The sequence below is a fragment of the Dunckerocampus dactyliophorus genome, chromosome 19, assembly GCF_027744805.1.
Source record: "Dunckerocampus dactyliophorus isolate RoL2022-P2 chromosome 19, RoL_Ddac_1.1, whole genome shotgun sequence".
In the NCBI taxonomy this organism is placed as follows: Eukaryota; Metazoa; Chordata; class Actinopteri; order Syngnathiformes; family Syngnathidae; genus Dunckerocampus; species Dunckerocampus dactyliophorus.
Window position 1 is genome coordinate 14,639,936 of NC_072837.1, and position 23,688 is coordinate 14,663,623.

General features: G+C 40.4%; 1 protein-coding gene across 1 annotated transcript; it reads left to right on the forward strand.

The window, feature by feature from the left end:
* The first annotated feature begins 189 nt into the window (after positions 1–189).
* Positions 190–7,168, forward strand: pex3 (peroxisomal biogenesis factor 3). Its single transcript, XM_054762669.1, has 12 exons — positions 190–426; positions 846–977; positions 1,124–1,205; positions 1,312–1,355; positions 1,427–1,548; positions 1,621–1,687; positions 1,770–1,824; positions 4,998–5,136; positions 5,221–5,291; positions 5,372–5,494; positions 5,569–5,665; positions 5,739–7,168. The coding sequence occupies exons 1-12, from the start codon at positions 354–356 to the stop codon at positions 5,820–5,822; spliced, it is 1,089 nt and encodes a 362-aa protein (XP_054618644.1). The 5' UTR covers positions 190–353; the 3' UTR covers positions 5,823–7,168.
* The last annotated feature ends 16,520 nt before the right edge of the window (positions 7,169–23,688 follow it).

Below are 23,688 nucleotides of genomic sequence, written 5' to 3' on the forward strand. Positions count from 1 at the left end.
CATACGCGCGACCCTTGCGCGGACAAGCAGAAAATGAATGGCTGGATGTTCTTCCGATCTTCTTCTTTATGATATTTTTACATTTTGTTCCCATGTAGTATTTATAAATCAAAACATTCACCACACAATGATTTTTTTTTATTTAGTGGTGGGTTTGTGGCTTTTGTTTTGAAAATAGTAACCGGAACCCTTGCTGTACATCTTGTTGGTCTTGAGTGACATACTTTTGACAGCTAGCATGGGAGCAAGGATTAGCTAAAAAACTGTTGAGCTAACATGTTTGTAACAAACAGGGCTCAAAGATAAATGTACGGACTCTTTTTCTTCCGTGGTCCATTCCTCGCTGTCCGAGGATGTTCTCGTCTGTCTGGAATTTTGTGAAGCGCCACAAAAGGAAATTTATTGTCACCGGAGCTGTAGTTGGAGGTAGCTGTTAGCTTGTATGCAGATACTTAGTGGACTATGGAATGAGTTCATATTATTTAGTGGTTTCATTTCCTCCTAGTTGCGGTTTGAAGAACATATTCAAATAGTGTTTATTGTTGTAGAGTGTTATCTTATAGACTGGAATTTTGTGTGTTTTTCCTAAAATCAATGTAGACCATGTTATCGAGATACTTAAATTGTCGAAATATCGAATGAAGTTTGGTACAGTACAGTGATTGTAGAAACTGCTTGATTGCATAGTTAACAGATGGAGATTAGTGGGGTAAATAAAGTTATTTGCAGCCTCCTCTGGACTGACAGTTTTGTTTTTTTATTAAGTAGCTGATAATTGTAAGAATGATTAGTACATTTAAAGTTGCCAATTGAAGCTTACCTCCACTAATTCCTTCCTGTACCAGGTGTGTACTTCTTGGGTAAATATGCCCAGTCAAAGATCCGAGAGCTCCAAGAGAAGGAGGCAACAGAGTACATCGCTCTGGCCAGACGTCAGTTCCACTTTGAGAGCAACCAGAGGACGTGCAACATGACGGGTAAGGCCTCCACGCGCTGCCATACTACACTGCTCGGTGTTTCCACGACAAAACCTTCTGTGGCGGTCCGCAGTTAATTGTGGCGGGCTTCCACAAACCATTCTAAAAATAATAATAAGAAAGGTGTGGTCACTGATGTGTTACAGTTGTGTCCATGTTGCCACCTCTGAGAGAAGCCATCACCAACCAGCTCAACTCTGAAAGTCTCACAACCATCCTGAAGACCAGGTGAGTTCCTCTCTTGTCATTGCACTGACGGCACATTGTCTTGCAAACGATTGACGGCTATGAAGACGCAGTAGAAATGTCCACGTGTCCTGTGTCTCCCTCACAGACCGGCCAATAAAGTGGAGATCTGGGAAGACTTAAAAATCATGAGTGAGTTTCATGTTCACCTGTCTCAAGTTCCGTCTTCACATCCCTGATGGCTGCGTCTTCATCTCGTGCAGGCTTCACCCGCACCATCGTGGCTGTGTACAGCACCTGCATGCTGGTGGTTCTGCTGAGGGTCCAGCTCAACATCATCGGAGGTTACCTGTACCTGGATAACTCAGTGGGCAAGCCCCCCCTGGTGAGAAGCACGCTCAGAGCCTCACTAGAAGCACCGCTGATGCATGAATGGGTTTGTGTGTGTGCTTGTCAGTCTCCTCAGGCTCCCGCAGAGGTCCAGCAGCAGTACTTGTCCAGCATTCAACATCTTCTTGGAGACGGTGTGATATGACCACCTTGATAAGATTTCTTGTTTCTTATTAATTAGCGAGTGATGTCTCTCTGACCTCTCTGCCTTCTCAGGCTTGACGCAGCTGATAACAGTGGTCAAGAAAGCAGTGCAGAACTCCCTGGAAGGGTAGGAAGAACTTCACAAGTATTTGGACACAACTCCTAACCCCTTACTGTTACAACAACTATATTCATGATGAAGCTGGTGCTTTATGTGCCCCCCCACCCACATTATATGTCATTGGAAAGCTTAATTTGTTGAGATTGGAACAATATCCACCACTCCAGGCAATTTGCGGCCCATGGCACATTCAAGTACAATTAAACAAGAAAACAACAGCAAAAATGTAAAAAATAAAAATTAAAAAAATAAAACAGCAGTAATTTTACAAGAATAAATTCAAATTATTAGGAAAACGAGAAAAAAATTGCCATGTTAGGGCAGGGGTGTCCAAAGTGCAATCAAGGGGCCATTTGTGGGCTGCGGCTTTTTTTGTAATGACCCGCAGCATGTTCTAAAAATATAATTTAACAAGAAAACAAAAAAAATAAATAAAAAAAGAACCAATAGCAAAAATGGAAAAATCTGTAATTTTACAACAATAAAGTCAAAATAATGTGTATATTGTATTGTATTGTGTGTGTGTGTGTGTATGAGGAAAAATGTTACCGTATTTTAGTAGCACAAAGATGAAATATTAAAGAAAAAAGACCTTTTTTTAAAAAAAAAAAAAACTTGTTCAAAAGTCATAACATGGAAATGAAGTCAAAATATTTGGAAAGTGGAAAAAAAAAAGCTAGCAGGAATGGGGAAAAAAATTAAGGAAAAATAACAATTTTACTAGTGTAGAGGTTTTTTAAATATGTGAAACAAAATAAAGTTTACAAAGTAAATTTTTGGATAATTAGGGGGAAAAGTTATATTTATGGGAATAAAATCTAATCTAATTGTTATGGTAATAGAGTTGGAATATTACGAGAGCAAAATTTACTACGATTATTTAAGAAGAAAGTTTAAATATTTGGGGGAATTTTAATGGGGGAAAAAAGCAAAGGTGATCCTAATAGGCTTTTTCACCTATATCACAAAGCTGAGATGCAGTTTTTCCTTGAAATATATATAACATCTTAGCATATCTACATGTGTTGCTTTACAACATCTGTTCATTTTTCACTAAGAAAAACCTTTGGACACCCCTGTCTTAGGGGAAAAAAGACCAAATTTTAAGAGAATAAAGTCATATTATTTGGGAAACGTAATTTTTAGAATCACAAAACAATGATTTACAAGAAAAAGGTGTTGAGATATTTGAAAAAAAACAGAAATGGAAAAACGAGCAAGACAAAGTGTCATTTATGGAGAAAAGGTTCATACTAGTAATACGTTTTTTAACCTACAGTATATCTGAGATGTATGCTGTTTATATACACTGCTCAAAAAAATTAGAGGAACACTTCGAAAACACATCAGATCTAAACTGGGGGAAAAATGATCTTGAATATCTTTCCTGATAATAAGTGGGTGATGTATTAGTAACAAAATGATGCCACATAATTTGGTAGAAATGAAAATGATCACCCTATAGAGGGGGGAAATCAAAGACACCCCAAAAATGAAAGTGAAAAAATGATGCAGCACACTGGTCCATTTGGCTAAAATGTCATTGTAGCAGCTCAAAATGATTCTCAGTAGTTTGTGTGGCCCCCACGTGCTTGTACGCATGCTTGACAACGTCGAGGCATGCTCCTAATGAGACTACGGATGGTGTCCTGGGGGATCTCCTCCCAGATCTGGACCAGGGCATCACTGCGGTATCTGGACGCATGGAGGAGATTTCAGGAGACAGGTAGTTACTCCAGGAGAGCTGGACAGGGCCGTAGAAGGTCCTTCAATCCTCAGCAGGATTGGTATCTGCTCCTTTGTGCAAGGCGGAACAGGATGAGCACTGCCAGAGCCCTACAAAATGACCTCCAGCAGGCCACTGGTGTGAATGTTTCTGACCAAACAATCAGAAACAGGCTCCATGAGGGTGGCCTGAGGGCCCGACGTCCTGTAGTGGGCCCTGTGCTCACTGCCCAGCACCGTAGAGCTCGATTGGCATTTGCCATAGACCACCAGAATTGGCAACTACACCACTGGTGCCCTGTGCTCTTCACTGATGAGAGCAAGTTCAACCTGAGAACATGTGACAGACGTGAAAGGGTCTGGAGATGCCGTGGAGAACGTTATGCTGCCTGCATCATCATTCAGCATGACCGGTTTGGTGGTGGGTCAGTGATGGTCTGGGGAGGCATATCCCTGGAAGGATGCACAGACCTCTACAGGTTAGATAATGGCATCCTGACTGCTATTAGGTATCGGGATGAAATCCTTGGACCCATTGTCAGAACCTACGCTGGTGCAGTGGGACCTGGGTTCCTCCTGGTCCACGACAATGCCCAACCTCATGTGGATAGTGTATGCAGGTAGTTCCTGGAGGATGAAGGAATTGATACCATTGACTGGCCCCCACGTTCACCTGACCTAAACCCAATAGAACACCTCTGGGACATTATGTTTAGGTCCATCCGGCGCCGCCAGGTTGCTCCTCAGACTGTCCAGGAGCTCATTGATGCCCTGGTCCAGATCTGGGAGGAGATCCCCCAGGACACCATCCGTAGTCTCATCAGGAGCATGCCCCGACGTTGTCAAGCATGCGTACAAGCACGTGGGGGCCACACAAACTACTGAGAATCATTTTGAGTTGCTACAATGACATTTTGGCAAAATAGACCAGTGTGCTGCATCATTTTTTCACTTTCGTTTTTGGGGTGTCTTTGATTTCCCCCTCTATAGGGAGATCATTTTCATTTCTATCAAATGATGTGGCATCATTTTGTTACTAATACATCACCCACTTATTATCAGGAAAGATATTCAAGATCATTTTTCCCCCAGTTTAGATCTGATGTGTTTTTGAAGTGTTCCTCTAATTTTTTGAGCAGTATATAATGTTTTAACATATCTACATGGGTTGGTTTACAAAATGTAAAATGTCAAAGTGGCCCATCTATCCTTTTGATTTTTCAGTATGTCACCCTCGATGGAAAAAGTTTGGACACCCCTGGCTTAGACACAGTCTGACTGTTGGGGCGAAAAATCTGCTTGTTAGCTTTCAACAGAGTCCAAAGCCATGCCGCTACTCTAAACGGTTCATTAGCGGCTTACTTTTTCTGCGTTTTACCCAAACCATCTCGGAATTAGGTGTTAATCAATTTGAGGAAGGCATTTTGGACAGGTTCCGACTTTGCTGTGTCCAGAGTGTCCTTGAAGCAAAGTCTCAGTCTGTTGGAGTTGGAGCAGCAGCTTTGTTGGATACGAGCGGAGGTGGAGGGCGCTTCTGAGCGGCCACTGTCCTGGTACATGTTGGCGGACGACGAAAACGCACTCGCCGACCAGGTCAGCGCTGATACACACGCATACGTCCAATAGAAAGGGACACCGACAAGCAATGGCATCCTTTAACCTCTCGCGTGTGTGCAGGCGTGTGGTCTGACTGAAAATGACGTCCTAACCATCCGCCTATTAAATGAGACCAGAGACATGTTGGACAGGTCAGGCATCTTGTCTCCCACCCCCCATCCCGCTTATGTTGTTTACCCTGCGCTAACCTCGCCTTGTTTTGTGGCTCCAGTCCAGACTTCAGCGTTGTTTTAAACGCCTGCCTGCAGCGGGGCTTCTCTCGTCTCCTTGACAACTTGGCCGAGTTCTTCCGCCCGCCCCCCGGTGACTCCCCCTCCAGCTGCGGCCCTGACAGGTGAGCAGTTGCAGCTCTGTAGTTTTTATATTTTGTTAAAGCGTTAAAGGATAAACCCATGTGTGTGTCTCCAGTCTGTCTGCCGTCAGTCTTCCGCTGGCAAAAATCATCCCCATCATCAACGGTCAGATCAACACCATCTGCAGCGAGACCCCAGGTCATTTTGTTCAGGTAGGAATGCATTTTCTCATCTTTATCATGTGGACACTCCACACAGACAAAGACGGACAGCGTTGTCTTTCAGGACCTGCTGATGAACGACCACGTGAAGGAGTTTGCCGCCAACGTCTACGAGAGCTTCAGCACGCCGCAGGAGTTACAGAAGTAGACGTGACAGGAAGGAAGACCGATCTTTTTACATTTCCTGTGTTGGACTCGGACGGGAGCAAAGTGAAGCAGGCGGTGTGTTTTTGTTGCCCTCACACGGAGGCGGGAGGTAAGTGGGACACTCGGCCGCCATCGTGTTTGCTTTTCCCCGACACCGCTTCCCAACTTGGACAAGCAGGAAGACGAATGAACCAATGAAACCAGTTAAAACAACTGGAACAAGCACATACACACATACATCACATCATCTGGCACTTGTTAACCAGCACAGACCTCCAGCAAGTCTCCCCTGACATCATCAATTGCTTTTTGACAGCGATAATAAAATGGTGAAACATGTTAAATAGCATTTGTCATGTTACGTTTACACTGCTGATAATTGTCTAATCTCGGTTGGATCTGAATCATTACAGCTCCCTGCCCCGCAACACGTTTTTTTCTTCAAATCAAATCTGATTTTTTTAAATATAGTGACATGATTTTCTAAAATAGATAAAAGCTGTGTTTTTACATTTTAAATTCTTTTACTTTGTGGAATAGTACTTACTAGTAATGAAAATCCAAGTTTATGCCTCACAAAAGTAGATATATGAGAAACAAAACAAAACGCCACAGTGATGAAGTGGATTTAAACATGCAGTTCTCCTTGTTGTCCAGCAGGCGTCGCACCTTCACTGGCCTTAACTGTCCTCATGACGCTTGAAAGTAGAAATAAATCCCCACAAGTCCAATTCATCAACTAGATGAGTCAAATCTCGCTTTATCTGATTTGACTTTTTGTCTTAAAGATTCCAAGAGACCGTTTCTGATGACGTCATTTAGTCGGTCTCTCCTTCTAATTTGGGTGTCAGCTGACTGAAAGTTCTAGAAGTCCATCATGTTCCATGTGTGGCTTAATAAAACAATCCTCTTTTGGTGGTTCTCTTTTAGTTCAGTTGTGGTTCTTTCATTCTTTGATTGAATAGCGATAAAAAATATTCAACAATGAAAATGAATGGCTGTGCTCTGCCAGCGGGCGACGCTGCTGCGTCAATGGATTGTATGGGAGACGACGCTGGGAGAAAATGCTGACTCTTGGTGACGTCACAAGTAGACACTTGTTTTTCTATCCATGTGACAAATGGAAATATGTTATATGTCCTAATTAAAATCAGTCATTGTGTGGAAATCATTTTTTTGTACTTTATCTAACATCATTATTAGTTAAGAGCTCCGCCATGACAATGGCTGGCACGTGGTCAGCTCTCAGTCACCTAATTGAATATTCCATTTGACAGTTTTTTCCATGCAGGAAATTCCCGCTACCCGTTGACCCGCTTTCTTCCCAACACGTGCCAGTCATCATGACAAAGTCACTGCTGGGATGGTGGCCATGTTACCTGAAGGGGCGGGTCACATGAATATTGACACTTGATACACTTTTATTCATCTTAATACACAGTATGATGATAAAATGATGTAGCGCTACAAGAAGTCCACTAGGTCCTGCCAACACCACTAGCATTAGCGTGGTATGGCTTATTTATTCAGAACAAGATACATTGTAGAACATCTCATGATTACGCTTGGATAGGAAGCAGATCTTATTTAATCCTATTCCTTATCCACGTCTCAGCAATTATTGATAGTTCCTTCACTTCCTGTGTTTGACATGTTAAAAGAAATAGACAAGAAATTAAACTAAATAAAAAGATTAAAGGTAATTAACTACATAATGTCTAAATTCAGGAGTCAAAACCTGGCAGAAATATGGCAAAAATGTACAGCAGGTGTGTTCAAAACGTGGCCCAGGGGACATTTGCATTTTGCAACTGTTACTTTATTGGCCCACAGCACATTCTAAAAATATCATTTAACAAGAAAAATAAAAAGCAACAGCAAAAAATGCGAAAACAAGTAATTTTGCGAGAATTAAGTCAAAATATTAAGACAAAAAAGTTGTAATAAAATGGATAATAACTTATGAGGAGAAATAAGGTCATTTAAGTAACGAAGTTGAAATATTAAGGAAACAATACAGTTTTTTAAAGTCATTATGAGAAACAAACAAAACAACTAATAAAGTTGTAATTTTTGGAACAGGATGTTGCGGAAAATGTTATAATGCTGCAACAATTAACTCAAAATGTTAAGGGAATAAAGTTAGAATTATGAGAAGAAAATTTCCAAGAAGCAAGCTGAAATACTGTGGAACCTCAGTTAGGGTGTACCCTGACCGAAGTCAGCTGGGATAGGCTCCAGCATACCCATGACCCTAGTGAGGATAAGCAGCATAGAAAATGTGTCTGTGTGTATATACATATATATATATATATACACACACACAGATATACAGTATATACACAGATATATATGTATGTGTGTGTATGTACTGTATACAGTGCCTATTAGCTAGCGAACAAAATGACAACCTCGCCAGTTGACTCTCAAAAATGTTAACACAAAACATTTTTTAGAGTTTTATAATTATAGTTTTACATGCATAAATCAAATTTAAATGCATATAATTTACATATGAAGGACTATATGAACATCTAAGGTTACTTCATTGAAGACTACTGTTCCCAAAGACATCATGTGGCACCACACGGACATCAGATTCCTGTTTTGTCGTGAGTTATTTCTTGAATTCAGGAAGGAGGAAGGTGGTGTCCGTGTGGTTTCTCGCTGCCACGTTGTGTCTTTGGTAACAGTCAGGTCAAGAATCTTGTCTTCAGTGAAGGTAAAAGTAACTTTAAATGTTTATATTCCGTTCATTCATCCTGTGTATGTATTTATGTGCATTTACCATTGTTTTCTGTATCTCAAACTATAATTGCTATAAACTATACTAAACTAAACTAAACTATAAAAACGTGTTGTGTGTTAACATTTTTGGCATTCCGGAACAGATGAATTAGATTTACATTATTTCTTATAAGACAAATTGATTCAGTTAACATCCGTTTCGGTTAGAGCCGGACATTCTGGAACAAGTTAATGACCAAGGTTCCACTGTAATTGGGGAAAGAAAAAAAACACAGCAGAAATGGGAAACACAGCTGTAATTTTAAGAGAATAAAGTCAAAATATTAATATTAATGAGACAAAAAAATCTAAATTTTACAAGAATTAACTGGTAATATACGGAAACCTAGTGTAATTTTAATAGCATAGACATTTTTAAAAAACATATTTTTTTAACGTATATTTGATGTAAAGTCATAATACTGTGAGAAACAAACAGAACAAAGTTGTAATTTTTGGAAAATTTGTCTGGGCAAAAAGTTATAATATTATGGGCATTAAGTCATAATATTACGAGAAGAACATTTCATAAGATTATTTAAGAAGAAAGTTGAAATGTTTAGAAAAATGAAAAAGAAAACAAAAAATGGGGAAAAAAGATGGCAAAGAGTGAAGCTGATATTAATAGGCCTTTTCACCTACATCACAAAGCTGAGAGGCAGTTTTTTCTTTAAATATATGCACTATCCAACTAAGCAAATCTACATGTGTTACTTCACAAAATATCAAAAGTGGCAAAGTTGCATCCTTTCATTTTTCACTATGTTGCCCTTGCTGGAAAACCCTTGGACACTGCTGTTGTACAGGGTGTCCCTAAAGTTTGGACACAATTATAAATGCATGTACAGTATTATACAAATATGTGTAATTATTTATCATTTTAAACAGACGAGTATACAGTGGTGTGAAAAAGTGTTTGCTCCCTTCTTGATTTCTTATTTTTTGCATGTTTGTCACACGTAAATGTTACAGATTATCAAACATATTTAAATATTAGTCACTGACAACACAACTTAACACAAAAGGCAGTTTTTAAATGAAAGTTTTTATTATTAGGGGAGAAAAAAAATCCAAACCTATATGGCCCTATGTGAAAAAGTGATTGTCCCCCCTCTTAAAACATAACAGAGATTAATTGAGATCTACCAGTCTGGAAAAGGTTCTTAAGCCATTTCTAAAGGTTTGGGACTCCAGCGAACCACAGTGACTGCCATTATCCACAAATGGCAAAAACATGGAACAGTGGTGACACTTCCCAGGAGTGGCCGGCCAACCTAAATTACCCCAGGAGCGTGGCGACGACTCATCCAAGAGGTCACAACAACATCCAAAGAACTGCAGTCTTCACTTGCCTCAGTTAAAGTCAGTGTTCATAACGCCACCATAAGTAAGACACTGGGCAAAAACTTGTTCCAAGACCAAAACCACTGCTGAACAAAAAGAACATTAAGGCTTGTCTCAATTTTGCCAGAAAACATCTTGATGACCCCCAAGACCTTTGGGAAAATCCTTTGTGGTCTGACAAGACAAAACTTAAACTTTTTGGAAGGTGTGTGTCCCATTTACATCTGACATGAAAGTAACGCCGCATTTCAGAAAAAGAACATCATAGCAACAGTAAAATATGGTGGTGGTAGTGTGATGGTCTGGGGCTGTTTTGCTGCTTCAGGACCCTGAAGACTTGCTGTGATAAATGGAACCATGAATTCTGCTGTCAACCAAAAAATCCTGAAGGAGAATGTCCGGCAATCTGTTCATTACCTCAAGTTGAAACCAACTTGGGTTGTGCAGCAGGACAATGATCCAAAACACACCAGCAAGTCCACCTCTGAACAGCTGAAGAAAAACAAAATGAAGACTTTGGAGTGGCCTAGTCAAAGTCCTGACCTGAATCCTATTGAGATGCTGTGGCATGACCTTAAAATGGCGCTTCATGCTGGAAAACCCTCCAATGTGGCTGAATGACAACAATTCTGCAAAGATGAGTGGGCCAAAATTCCTCCACAGCGCTGTAAGAGACTCATTACAAGTTATTGCAAACGTTTGATTGCAGTTGTTGCTGCTAAGTGCCCTGTCACACATTGACGATTTAGGCAGCGCATGCCTGACGTGATCATTTTGATGGCATACGTTTTTTTTTTTTTTTCAATTTTGGGCGTATACATAGCGTATTCATAACGAGGTTGACGTAAACATGACGTATTAGTAACTTATATACAGTTGAACGTTTCTCTAACTTATAGACAACTTATATCAACGAATGCGTAGCGTGTTCACAATTTATGCCCAATGGCCATCGCCTGTCACACCTTGACGATTTAGCCACCTTACGCCAACGTATGAAAAATTTGGCCAATACGCTGGCGTACGTCAAATAAGTTATGGGAAAGTTTTGTATATGTTAACAGCACGCGGAAGCACGCCGGCATACGTCGTAGTACGTCTGAGTCGTCCAAAAATTTTGGGCATGCACAAAACTTTTCGACGTATGTCAATGTATGATTCATACGTCCCGCATCCGCGGGCAATAAGTTATGCCATCGTTGATACCTGTTCACACACGTTATTTGTAAGTTACACACAAGTCGTAATACGTCAGCATACCTTGAGACAAAACTGTCTTCTTGGCAAGCTTTGGCTGAGAGGAGATGGAGACTGTCGTGTTTGCATTTGCAGATAAGTTAGCTTGACTATGGAATCACACGAGTGCCAAAATTAAAAGGGAATACATGTGGAAATACAAACAGAATTAATAATACAAAAATATACAAATGTGGAAATACAAAGAGAAGCAATAATAAAAAAAAATACAAATGTAGTCATATTCTTTTTCCATTTTGTCATTGTTTTTTTCTGTATTGTCTTTGTTTTTTCCAATTTGCCGTTGTTTTTCCTGTTTTGTATTTGTCTTTTCCACTTGCGTTTTGTCATTGCATTTAGTAATGACAAAGACAAAACAGGAAAATCGACGCCAAAATGGAAAAAACAAAGACAATGCAGAAATCATTCTTTTGTCTTTGTCATTACTAAATGCAATGACAAAACGCAAGTGGAAAAGACAAATACAAAACAGGAAAAACAACGCCGAATTGGAAAAAACAATGACAAAATGGAAAAAGAACATGACTACATTTGTATTTTTTTTTTATTATTGTAAAGCAGTATGTAAAGCAGTGGCTGGATCAGAACTTTTTACATTTAAATGACAGCAAAACAGAGTGTATTTTATTTGGTATGTCACCAACATTGCACACTGTTGCAGCGAATTTTGTCTCTCTGGCCCCCTTTTTTAAACCTGATGTCAAAAATCTTGGGGTCATATTCGATAGTGGACTTAAATTCGACAAACAGATTAGCTCTGTCATTAGGACGAGCTTCTTTCAGCTCCGTCTTCTGGCTAAAGTGAAGCCTTTTTTAGGTCAGCAGGATCTTGAGAAAGCGATCCATGCTTTCATCAGCACAAGACTGGACTACTGCAACGCACTTTACGTTGGCCTCAGTCAGACCTCAATTTCGCGTCTGCAGTTGGTCCAGAACGCTGCTGCCTGGTTTTTAACAAACACGCCCAGACGTGAGCACATCGGTGCTGTCATCACTCCACTGGCTTCCAGTTCGTTTTAGAATCGATTTTAAAATTTTAGTATTTGTTTTTAATGCCATTAACAGCCTTGCTCCGTCGTACTTGTCGGAGCTTTTAACTATCCGCAATCACGGCAGGGCCCTGCGTTCCTCGGGACAGCTTCTGTTAGAAGTCCCACGGGCAAAATACAAACAGTGGGGCGAACGCTGTTTCTCCGTCACTGCTCCCAGACTGTGGAACAAACTGCCCACTGACATTTGCACCACTACTGAAGTCGGCCTTTTTAAATCGAAATTGAAAACTCATTTTTTTAGACAGGCGTTCAACACCGACTAGGGCGGTCTTATATTTTATGCATTTTTAGTTCTTGACCCGCCCCTCATTTTATGTACTTTTAAAGGCTTTTAGCACTCTGCAGCACTGAAGCATTTTCTTATAGAGTTTTTATTCTGTGTTTACTTTGTGTTCATGTTTTATGCTGTGTTCTTATGTTTCGTCTTATTGTAAAGCACTTTGGGAGCCCGTGGGCTATTGTAAAGCGCTATATAAATAAACTTTGATTGATTGATTGATTGATATTGCTCCACACGTATTCCCTTTTAATTTTGGCACTCCTGTGATTCCATACTTGACCAGTACTGACAGTGCATCAAACCTAACGCTAACTTGGACAGTAACATGCTGTATCTCTCCATTCTTTTTGAATTTAAATACTCCTATGCACTTTATGTTGACCTGATCAATAATGCTTGATTAAAACGTGCATTGTTTCTCTCGGACAAAGCGCAAAAAAATAAAAATAAATAAATGTTAGTTCCATTCCCAGTGTCACAGTGACCTCTACTGGTCAAGCTAAGATAGTTTTGTCTCAAGGTATGTTGACGTGACTTGTGCATAACTTACAAATAACGTGTGTGAACGGGTGTCAACGATAGCATAACTTATTGCCCGCGGATGCGGGGCGTATGAATCATACGTTGACATACGTCAAAAAGTTTTATGCAGGCACAACATTTTTGGACAACTTAGACATATGCCGGCGTGCTTCCGCGTGCTGTTAACATATACAAAACTTTCCCATAACTTATTTGACGTATGCCAGCGTATTGGCCAAATTTTTCATACGTTGGCATAAGCTGGCTAAATCGTCAAGGTGTGACAGGGCCTTAAGGGTGGCCCAACCAGTTATTAGGTTTAGGGGACAATCACTTTTTCACACAGGGCCATTTAGGTTTGGATTTTTTTTCCTCCCTTAGTAGTAAAGACTTTCATTTAAAAACTACATTTTGCATTCAGTTGTCTTGACATTGACTAATATTTAAATTTGTTTGATGATCTCAAGCCTTTAAGTGTGACAAACTTGCAAAAAAAAAAAAAGAAATCAGGAAGTGGCCACACACTTTTCACACCACTGTATATTATTTGCAGTTTCATTTAATTTTTTTAATTTTAACACGTCTGTATGTAGAACAAATATTTTTTCCCCACATCCTCACAGAGTTCTTTGCCATGAGGTGCCATATTGAACTCACTTTTGTTAGACATGAATGTTTGTGTGTTGAGTTATTATCAGGGGAGGGTGAATACAAGGTACGCTGTCTACTCTACATTGTAGCCAAGTGTTCTTTCTTAAGTGTTGCCTCATGAAAAGATATCAAGTATTTGCAGTTAATGTGAGGTACTTTTTGTGATGTACTACATATGTCCACACTTGAAAGACAGCCTGTATACTGTAAATAAATGCAGTGGTTGCCATGGCGATGTAATCATAAACTCCTGCACTGTTTTATACGGTGGAGGTCAAAGTTTGTTGAGGGGCAGTGAGAGCTCACTGTTAGCCACGCCCCTTACCCGACACTGTCACTGATGACCTGTTTACCGTCGGAATGTTCCAGGTGGCAGTGACAAATACCACTTGTCATTGGAGCATCCAAAGTGTTCCTTTCTACGTTATTTATTCTTTTATGGCCAAACACACAGAACCACTTATTTTATATTTGATATTTCTATATTGCTTGGAAGAGCATCTTGTTGTGGTGTTAAGTTGCTGTCAGTGCGGTGACTCACAGCTACGGGCAGAAGGTCCAAACACGCGGCGCTGACATCATCCCGCCATCTCTGGTTTCTCACCGTTTAATTCCCTCCTCTCTAGTAAGCTCCCCCCTCCCCCCGTGTCTCGCCTGCATGCGTGCGTGTGCCACCGGGCCGGCAGAACGTTTACTGTAACGGCGGCGGGGGTTCGTGCATTATTGACCGCCTGTCAGCACCAGCGGGTGTAATCTGTGAGCTAAGAGCTGATTGGCTGTCTGCCGTCAGGCCTCATTACCTCCTGGCACGAGCCTCCCCAGATTGGTTGGAGGCTAAATCCCTTATTAGACATTCATGATGATGCAGGGTGAGGTCACTACTACAGAAGGCTGAGGTGATGTCATCTCACCTCAGCCCTGTGATTGGTCCACACACACATACACATGAAATCAGCTTTTTGTTGTTTACTGATAACAATATCAACACCAGTTTAATGTATGAATGCAGACATCACAGCATATCATTGCAGTAATGTGATTGGGCGCTTACTAAATGCTATGATAACAGTAATACAGCAGCCGCAGACTGTGCTAGTGGCTTCACCACGACAACGCGGAACTTCGTGCCGTCACGTTTGAAGACGCACGCAGACATGGCGTCACGCAAGGCCTCGCCGGGTCACAATCGGTCCCATCGTCGGCGTGTCGTTGGCACATGGACGAAAGTGCGGAGCCATCAGCAGGTGCATCGCATGACTTCGAAGTTGTGGATGCGTCACCTGTCACGCTAGCTTGATTGTTCTCGTCCCAAATAAACGCATTAATGCTAACGTGCAACAATTGGCACTGACGTCATCAACCATTGTTATCATCACAAAGTCGTCGCTTTTTACGTCACTGGTGCTGTAAATGGCGAGTGTGTGTGTGTGTGTGCGTGCGTGCGTGTGTGTTTACACAGGAGCTAAAAATAACACACAACTGGGAGGCGCTGAGGGCGTGACCTCATGCCGGCCAGCCCAGCCAGGAGAGGCCTGGGAATCCTGGGAAACATTCCCATTCTGTCCTCTTTTGTCCACCGTCTGAGGACAGGATGCGGATTTGCTTGGTAAACAAAATGTTAACTGCAAACTCAACTTACTTCACAAATGACCTGCACCAAAGCTCATATTTTATTCTCAATGAAAGTTGTTTTGTTTTTTTGTTTGTTTGGTTTTTTTGTGGAGATTGGAAAGTCTCCATAATGGAATGACGCCCGCGGCAGTGGTTTCCGCTCTCAGCTCCTCCTGCCCATCCGTCACCTCCCCGGTGTAAGTCCACAAGGCGTGACGGGGCGTCGCTGCGGCAACAGACATGTAAACATAAACAGCATGGTGGAATGAGAGCAGGATCGTTTTACACAATGTTCTAACGCAAAGCAGACAGGAACCCACCTAAAACTCATTACCCCATGATATAGTGCACGGGTGTCCACATACTGAAACATGAAAGGATGCAAGGGCCTCTTTGATATGTTGTAAAGATATGCTCAGAAGTTTTGGGGGGTTTTTAAAACATGAGGAGAAGCGGCATAGAAAATGGATGGATGGATGGATCTCAGCTTTGTGATATAGGTGAAGACTATTATTAGTATGAACTTCACTCTTTCCTTGTTTTTCCCATTTTTGCTGTTGTCTTTTTGCCAATAAGTCAATTCTCTTCTTAAATAATTTAATTTATTAACTTTTCGCAATATTATGACTTTATTCTCATAACGTTTTGACTTTATTCCCATAATATTGTGTTTTTCCATCAATGCCCAATTTTGTTTTATTTGTCATAATATTACAACTTTAAAAAAAAACACATCCTTTTACTTTAATATTTCAACACTATGCTACTAAAATTACATTATTTTTCTTAATAACATTAAAAATGTTGTGCCAAAATTTTTTTCACTTAATATTTTGACTACATTCTCGTAGAACTACAACTGTTTCTTTTTCATTTCTGCTGTTTTGTTCGTTTATTTTTCCACTATTTCAGCCTTCTTCTTGTAAATTTACTTCTCATAATTATGTGACCTCCGAAAACCCAGCCAACGCAATTTACAGTAAGCCACGTCGTGATGTTTCAAGAAAAATACCCAACCCATCTACCTTCATTTCGCCACTGCAGGATGATGACTTTTAAACACTCTTTGCGTTTATTCTTGCCTCTTCCGTGTTTTCATATTGAATGTTTTTTATTATTTATGACTGTGTTCATTTCCCTGGGATAAATTCAGGTCATACAGGAGCTGTTCAAAGGAAAGGTGAACTTTTTTCTTTTCTTTTTTTTTTTTTTTTAATAATTGTGCCCGTCATCCACGATCCTTATGTGAGACATGAACACACGTTTTTCCTCTTTTCTTTGCGTTCTAAACATATAAAAACAGCTAAAAAAAAGAGGAAGGTAAGAATGCACTTACTCCGTCTATAAAGCCTTCTGATAAAAACTCCAAAAATGCTCCATTTACATCATGTGACCTGCATATTAACCAAGCCACAGCGACATTGTTATTATTATTGTTATTAACCGACTTCTGGACGGCTTCGAAGAGATTCTGGACCACCATCTGCCTTCTCAGGAGGGGGAAGCAGTGCACAATCAACACCGTTGTGTGGTGAGAATGGTGTGCTGCTGACCTCGACTTGAGATGTTGTGGACCGGTGGAAGCGAATATTTCGAAGACCTCCTCGGTCCCATATTTCCGTAATATTTTAACTTTATTCACATAACATTGTAACTTTTTTCGCAACCTAATTTTCCAAAAATGAAAGCATTATTTGTTGTTTTGTTTGTTTCTCATAATATTACGACGAAAAAAAAAAATTCAAGTCTCTTTTCTGTGCACTTTAAAGATATAAAAACAGCTAAGAAGAGGCAGTTAATCACTGCACGTAATGGGGACACACCTATTCCAAAGCCCGCAATTAAAACACTTCTAACAAGGTTTTTTGTGTTTTATATACATGCTGCGACCATGTAGTAACAGGTACATTTATGATAACATGTAATACTTACATATTTTGCTGTACTTTGATCATCATAGCGGAACTTCCTTCCTGGGTGCATTGATTTCACATTGCAACGTAGAAAGGAACGCTACACCTAACATTAACATTTCCAAAGTCAAAAACAAAAACACAGCAGCAGTGGCGGCAGCTCCAGTATGTGGCATTAGCTTTTCGGTAGTGGCCTGAGGCGCTGTGAGTGAGTTTGTGGTGAAGCTTGTCACTAGCCAGCTAGTAGGTAGCCGGTGTGGTGTGACAAGGTGTCACAAGGCAAATGAAGTAGTTCTTCGGCATAACAATGTTAATAACATCCATCCATCTATTTTCTATGCTGCTTCTCCTCATTAGGGTCGCGGGGGTATGCTGGAGCCTATCCCAGCTGACTTCAGTCAATAATAATTCAGTCAGAACTAAACATGGTGAGGCTACATTTTATGCTGCCAACATCTGGAGCAGTCTTCCGGAAGGTGTGTGACAATCCTCAACTTCGGAAATGTTCAAATGCAGGCTGAAAACAGTTCTTTTCAACTGTGCATATGACAACTGAAAGCATTTTATCTGCACTCTTCAATTTTAATTAATTTTGACATTTTTTCATTTTATGGAATAATTTGATGGAATTTTTATGGAATGATGTTAGAATGATTTTATGGTTTATGAAGTGACTTGATCCTTCTTTTCTGTAAAGCACTTTGAATTACAGTAGATGCCCCTACAACGTAAATAATCCGTTCCGAGAACCTTTATGTTATAGGGATTTTATGTTATACGAAGCGTAAAATACCTGTAAATAGCCTAATCCGTTCCAAGATCTTCCCAAACTCACCCCTTTTGCACCTCAAAATATTCAAAGTCCACCAAATATGGTGGGAGAATATAAGAAAACGTTAGCATAAACATAGTACAGTAACATTCCAATATAAAATAAGGTAAATAAGATTACTGTAAATGAATAAAACTGAAAAACAAAAACAATCTTACCGTTCACGAGATGTCTTGATCAGGAGCGCAAGTGGAGGCAGGAAGGAGGAGGAGGAGGAGGACTAGCCTGATTCAAAACGCGACTCAGAGAGTCTAAGAGTCAGCTGGTCTCACAAGACAAACACACACGCACTACACGATAATGCTGTGTGCAAAATTTTAATTTGTAACTTAACTTAATTGTTTAAGTTAGTTTAAGGGCGACTACGAAGAGGAAGGAGTTTGAAAGGACAAGCCTGTCTCTCACACAAACTCACGTACGTGCTGTATAAGTCAGCCAATGAGATGAGAGCGTAGGCAGTGCCCCGATAATCAGCCAATGAGATGAGAGCGGAGGCGGTGCCTTGAAAATCAGCCAATGAGAGCGTGAAGCGACAGAAGGCGTCACCAAGTGTTAGTCTGAACTTGCACCGATTTGAGGCATTAATAAAGTTGATTGAAAAAAAAAAGACTTGCACTGATTTGACGCTTTATGTTATATGGAATTTCTTCTGTAATACGGAGCAAAAACTTTACATAAATTCTTTATGTTCAGTGGAATTTATGTAAAAGGAGGTTTATGTTATGCGAGGTACTACTGTACTTTGTGTACAAATTGTGCTCTATAAATAAACTTGCCTTACCTTGCCTAATAATAATAATAATAATGTCGCTGTATCTTGGTTAATATGCAGGTCACGTTGTGTAAATGGAGCGTTGTTGGCGGTTTTTGGAGGTTACAATTTCAACTTTCTTCTTGTAAATTTACTTCTCATAATTATGACCTTATGCCATAGTATTTTGACTTTATTCTCGTAACATTACAATTTTTTCCACAACCTAATTTTCTAAAAGTTACAACTTTATTCATTGGGGTTTTTTCGTTTCTCACGATAATATGACTTCAAAAAACATTTTTTCCTTAATATTTCAACTTTATGCTCTTAAAATGATCTTGTTTTCCTCATAATATTACAATTAGTTTCTGGGTTTTTTTCCTCTTCATATTTTGACTTTATTCTTGTGAAATTGCTGCTGATTTTTTGTTGTTTTTTCTGTTGTTGTTGTTTTAGTTCTCTTGTTAATTTGCATTGTGTAAATTAGACTCTGTGTAGAATGTGTGCCGGGCCAACAAAATGAATGGCCTCTAGGCCCCACATTTTGGACACCCCTGATTTAGCAACAATCACACCATGTGTGTTGACTGACAGGAGAAGGAGGATCCAATGAGGATTTCAAGTGAAAGCGTCCTTGTCCTCATTTCAGCTGCCTTGGAGATGTCAAAGGTCAGGCTCTCAGACATGATGTTAAGTAAAACCTCAAAGATTCCCAAACCTGTCCGCCTTCATTCCCGCCTGAGAGACAACATTGTTGTCTGAGGAATGTGGGTTTTTTTCTACCTTATTGTCTCTCGCTCAGGTAATTCCATGATGACGTAGCAGCAGGAACAACTTGAGGTTTCATATGTTCCTCAAAGCCGATTGGACATTCGACTCAGCAGCCTTCTACATGCTAGACGACTATTAATCCACCACGCTGCCTACTTTATTGATGTTGCTCACTTGCAAGTGTAGAACAAGAAAGCTTTAGGTCCATCCAAGTATTCACATGTTTGAATCCTCAAGTCAGCTCCTCGGGGGCCTCGAGGCCAGGTCGTATCCATTGTGCCGGTTTTCACAAATGTCCACTTCCAAAACACCAGCATGAAATGCACAACACCTTTTCAGGAGAAACTGTGTGTGAATCCTGAAGAGCTCGAGCTCAACTGAAATAAATGCTGGACGGAAAATTACACAAAAAAAAAACAACACAGGAATTTGGGGAATGTGGTAAATGCGGTAGATAGCCTGAATGTTTTGAGTAGGCTGAATCGTTTCATGTTGGACTGGTTTATATCGGTTGAGAAAAATGTGGAAGTAGTAAGGATTCTTAAGATCAAAGGAAAGTTGTGTTTGTGGAATTTTGAGAAAGTGAGAATTTTTGAAATGTGGCGTGTTGGCATGGGTTGAGGCTGTTAAGAAATGTGGAACTTAAAAAAAAAAATAATAATAATTATAATAATTGCCCATTTTCAATGGGAATATGGTAAATCAGGGGTGTCCAAACATTTTCCACCGAGGGCCGCATACAGAAAAATTAAAAGATGCTCGGGGCCGCTTTGATATTTATATATTTTTTTTACTATGTACTTTTTATTTTTTTTATTTTATAAAAAGGCTACTCGTGAAACTAGTGAGGATAAGCGGCATAGAAGAAGGATTGATAGATAAAAAGGCAAAAAAATATATTTACAGTCATCCCTCGTTTATCGTGGTTAATTGGTTCCAGACCAGAGTGCGATAAGTGAATTTCCACGAAGTTTCAATATTAATTAATTGAATATTTTTATAGTTAGAGCTGTGGTTCCCAAGCTCTTTACAGTTGCGTACCCCTTCAGACATTTGACCTCAAGCCATGTACCCCCTACTCTTGCACACTTAAAAATCTTAATTGACTTCAAATATTGTACAGAATTAATTGGTTCATTCATTTTATAGTAATTCCGGGTCAAAAAATGTGTATCTTGCATGGTCACATTTTGATAACGTTTCACTTGAGCACTGATGAATAGATAATGAATCATCCTAAATCTCTTTTAGAAATATGGAAGATAATTATTTGTTTAATTGATTTTATAGTAATTCCGGGTCAGAATGTAGCATTTTGTATGGTTACATTTTGATAAGGTTTCACATGAGCGCTGATGAGCAGATAAGAAATCTTCCTACATATCTTTTATTCTAGTCTGGTGTTGGCATCCTTCTGTTTGAATGGATTGAATTTGGGCTTCACTTTTTTGTCCACTCATTTTTATTCACATACACCCTATCACAATTGGAGTGCGCATACTCCACTTTGGGAAACTAGGTGTTAGAGCATTTTAAAACCTTTTTATGACCTTCTATAAATGTTTTTTTAACATTATTGGAGCCCTCCAGAGATGAAAGAACACCCCTGTACTCGTATTACCTAATATAGTAGACATGATAAGACATAATTGGGAATGTTCCTAGTTGTTGTAGTACAGTATCTCGAACGTAATGTGGGTAGATCCCATGGCATTAAAAAAAAAAAAATCCATCCATCCTCACTATGATGCTTGTCACTTGATTGATATACAGGGAAGACAGTCTGACATGAATCTGGCTTACATAGGCATACACTCTTAGCTTTACCCCATATTGTGCAACCCTCTGAAGTGACACATGACGGCCACAGCTTTAAACATAGCTATCTACCGAGCTAACTAGTTATAGCCTTCGATTTCTATCATTTTAAACCTAAGAATGGGTTTCAAACTGAGTGGGAAGAAGGACAAAGTAAGAAGCCAAAAACGTACCACTTCCACACGGAGTGGGAGGAGCAGTTTTTGTCAATATGTCATGTCGGACTCTGCATCCATGGCTGAAAGTTAAGGTAATGTAATGTGAGGCAATCTGCCATCAATGTAACATTAATATTTGTTTACTAATAATAGACCATCGTCAACCCCAAAACAGCGATCCTTTATTTATTTCTAATTTTGAAAAAGCTGCAATAGAGTGAGGGAGCGATGTTTGAATCACGACGTGGCAAAGGATGACTGGATTTTACACATATTTAAAGCCAACGCTTTGTGCTGTTATTAGTAGTAGTAGAGTTATCGGCATGTCAGTTTTTTTCTTTACACTTTTTCTTTATTTTTGCCATGTTTGCTGGGTATTTTTGGGTGTTAATTTTACCTGTACAATGTGCCGCGGGCCAATAATAAACAAGCCAGGCACTTTGGACTATGGAATCACAGGAATTGGACACCCCTGCGGTAAATAAATATCCCGAAATGGCTTGAATGAGTGCTTTGATGTTAGAATGGTTTGAATCCGTTCAGAAATGTGGAAGTAGTAAGAATTCTTAAGATCAAATGGAATGTTTTATAGAAATTGTACAATTTTGAAGAAAGTGTGAGTTTTTGGGATGTGTGAAGGTGTTTAATGAGCTGAATGTTTTGATTTTGGAATGGTTTGAATAGATTGAGAAATGCGAGAAATGTGGAAGTAACTCCATTCATTGTCAGTGGGAGTTTTATTGTGGAATTACAGAAAATGTGGGAACTTTTAGGAACGTGTCAAAAGATAGCATGCATATCCCGATTGAGCGGAATGTGTTTTGATGTTGGAATGTTTTGAGTGGTCTGAAAAATGTGGAAGCAGGCAAGCATCAAAAATGGGGCGGAATAAATGTCAACAACTGAAAAAATGTAGTTGCAGAATAACATCTGTCATGATTATTGCATGTTATTATATCATAACAATAAACAACAAACAGTGTTGCGTTCCATTGGGGTCAAATCTGTTCTTGCCAAGGTTGCAACACTTGAGAGTTGCAAGGTTGCGTCACGCCTCGTCGCCATCTTGGAACACGCATCAAAAGAGGAATTAGCAAGCGAGCCAACATGTGACAACACGTCCACGCTGCATGTTTGTTTTTGTCTGCCTGGCGGTTTGGGCCATGGCCCGGTTTCGACATCACCGTCAGTAACGGCATGTCATGCGTCTTTTGTGAGCCGCCGTCACGTGACCTCCGAAAACCCAGCCGAGGTCAGTTACAGCAAACCACGGCGTGATGGTTCAAGAAAAAAACGTACGTCTACCTAGCTGTTTCATAGAAAAGTGTGGGGCCCCGGGGATGGATGAGATCAGCTCGGAGTTCCTTAAGGCCCGGGATGCTGTGGGCATGTGTTGGTTGACACGACTCTGCAGCATCGCGTGGACATCGGGGACGGTGCCTCTGGATTGGCAAACCGGGGTGGTGGTCCCCTTTTTTAAGAAGAGGGACCCTAGGGTGTGTTCCAACTATTGCGGGATCACTGATAAATCACCCTACATCTCTTTTAGAAATATTGAACATAATTGGTTAATTTATTTTGTAGTAATTTTGGGGATGATGTGCTGCTGACCTCGACTCGAGATGTTGTGGACAGGTGGAAGGAATCCTTCAAAGACCTCCTCAATCCCACCTACGCGTCTTCCAATTAGGAAGCATTGCCTGGGGACTCTGTGATGGGCTCTCTTGTCTCTGGAGCTGAGGTTGCCAAGGTGGTCAAAAAGCTTCTTGGTAGCAGGGCCCCAGCCTTCCTGGTCCTTGGGGTGCATGGGAGTTTGCCCAACCAGTCTACATGCCTTTTGTGGACTTGGAGAAAGCATTCGACCCTCCAGGAGTGGAGGAGTTTAAGTACCTTGGGGTCTTGTTCACGAGTGAGGAAAGGATGGAACGCGAGATCAACAGGTGAATTGGTGCAGCGTCTGCAGTGATGCAGACTCTGCATCGGTCCGTTGTGGTGAAGAGGGAAGCTCTCAATTTACCGGTCGATCTACGTTCCTACCCTCACCGATGGTCAGCTTTGGGTAGGGACCGAAAGGACAAGATCACGGGTACAAGCGACCAAAATTTGTTTTCTCCGTA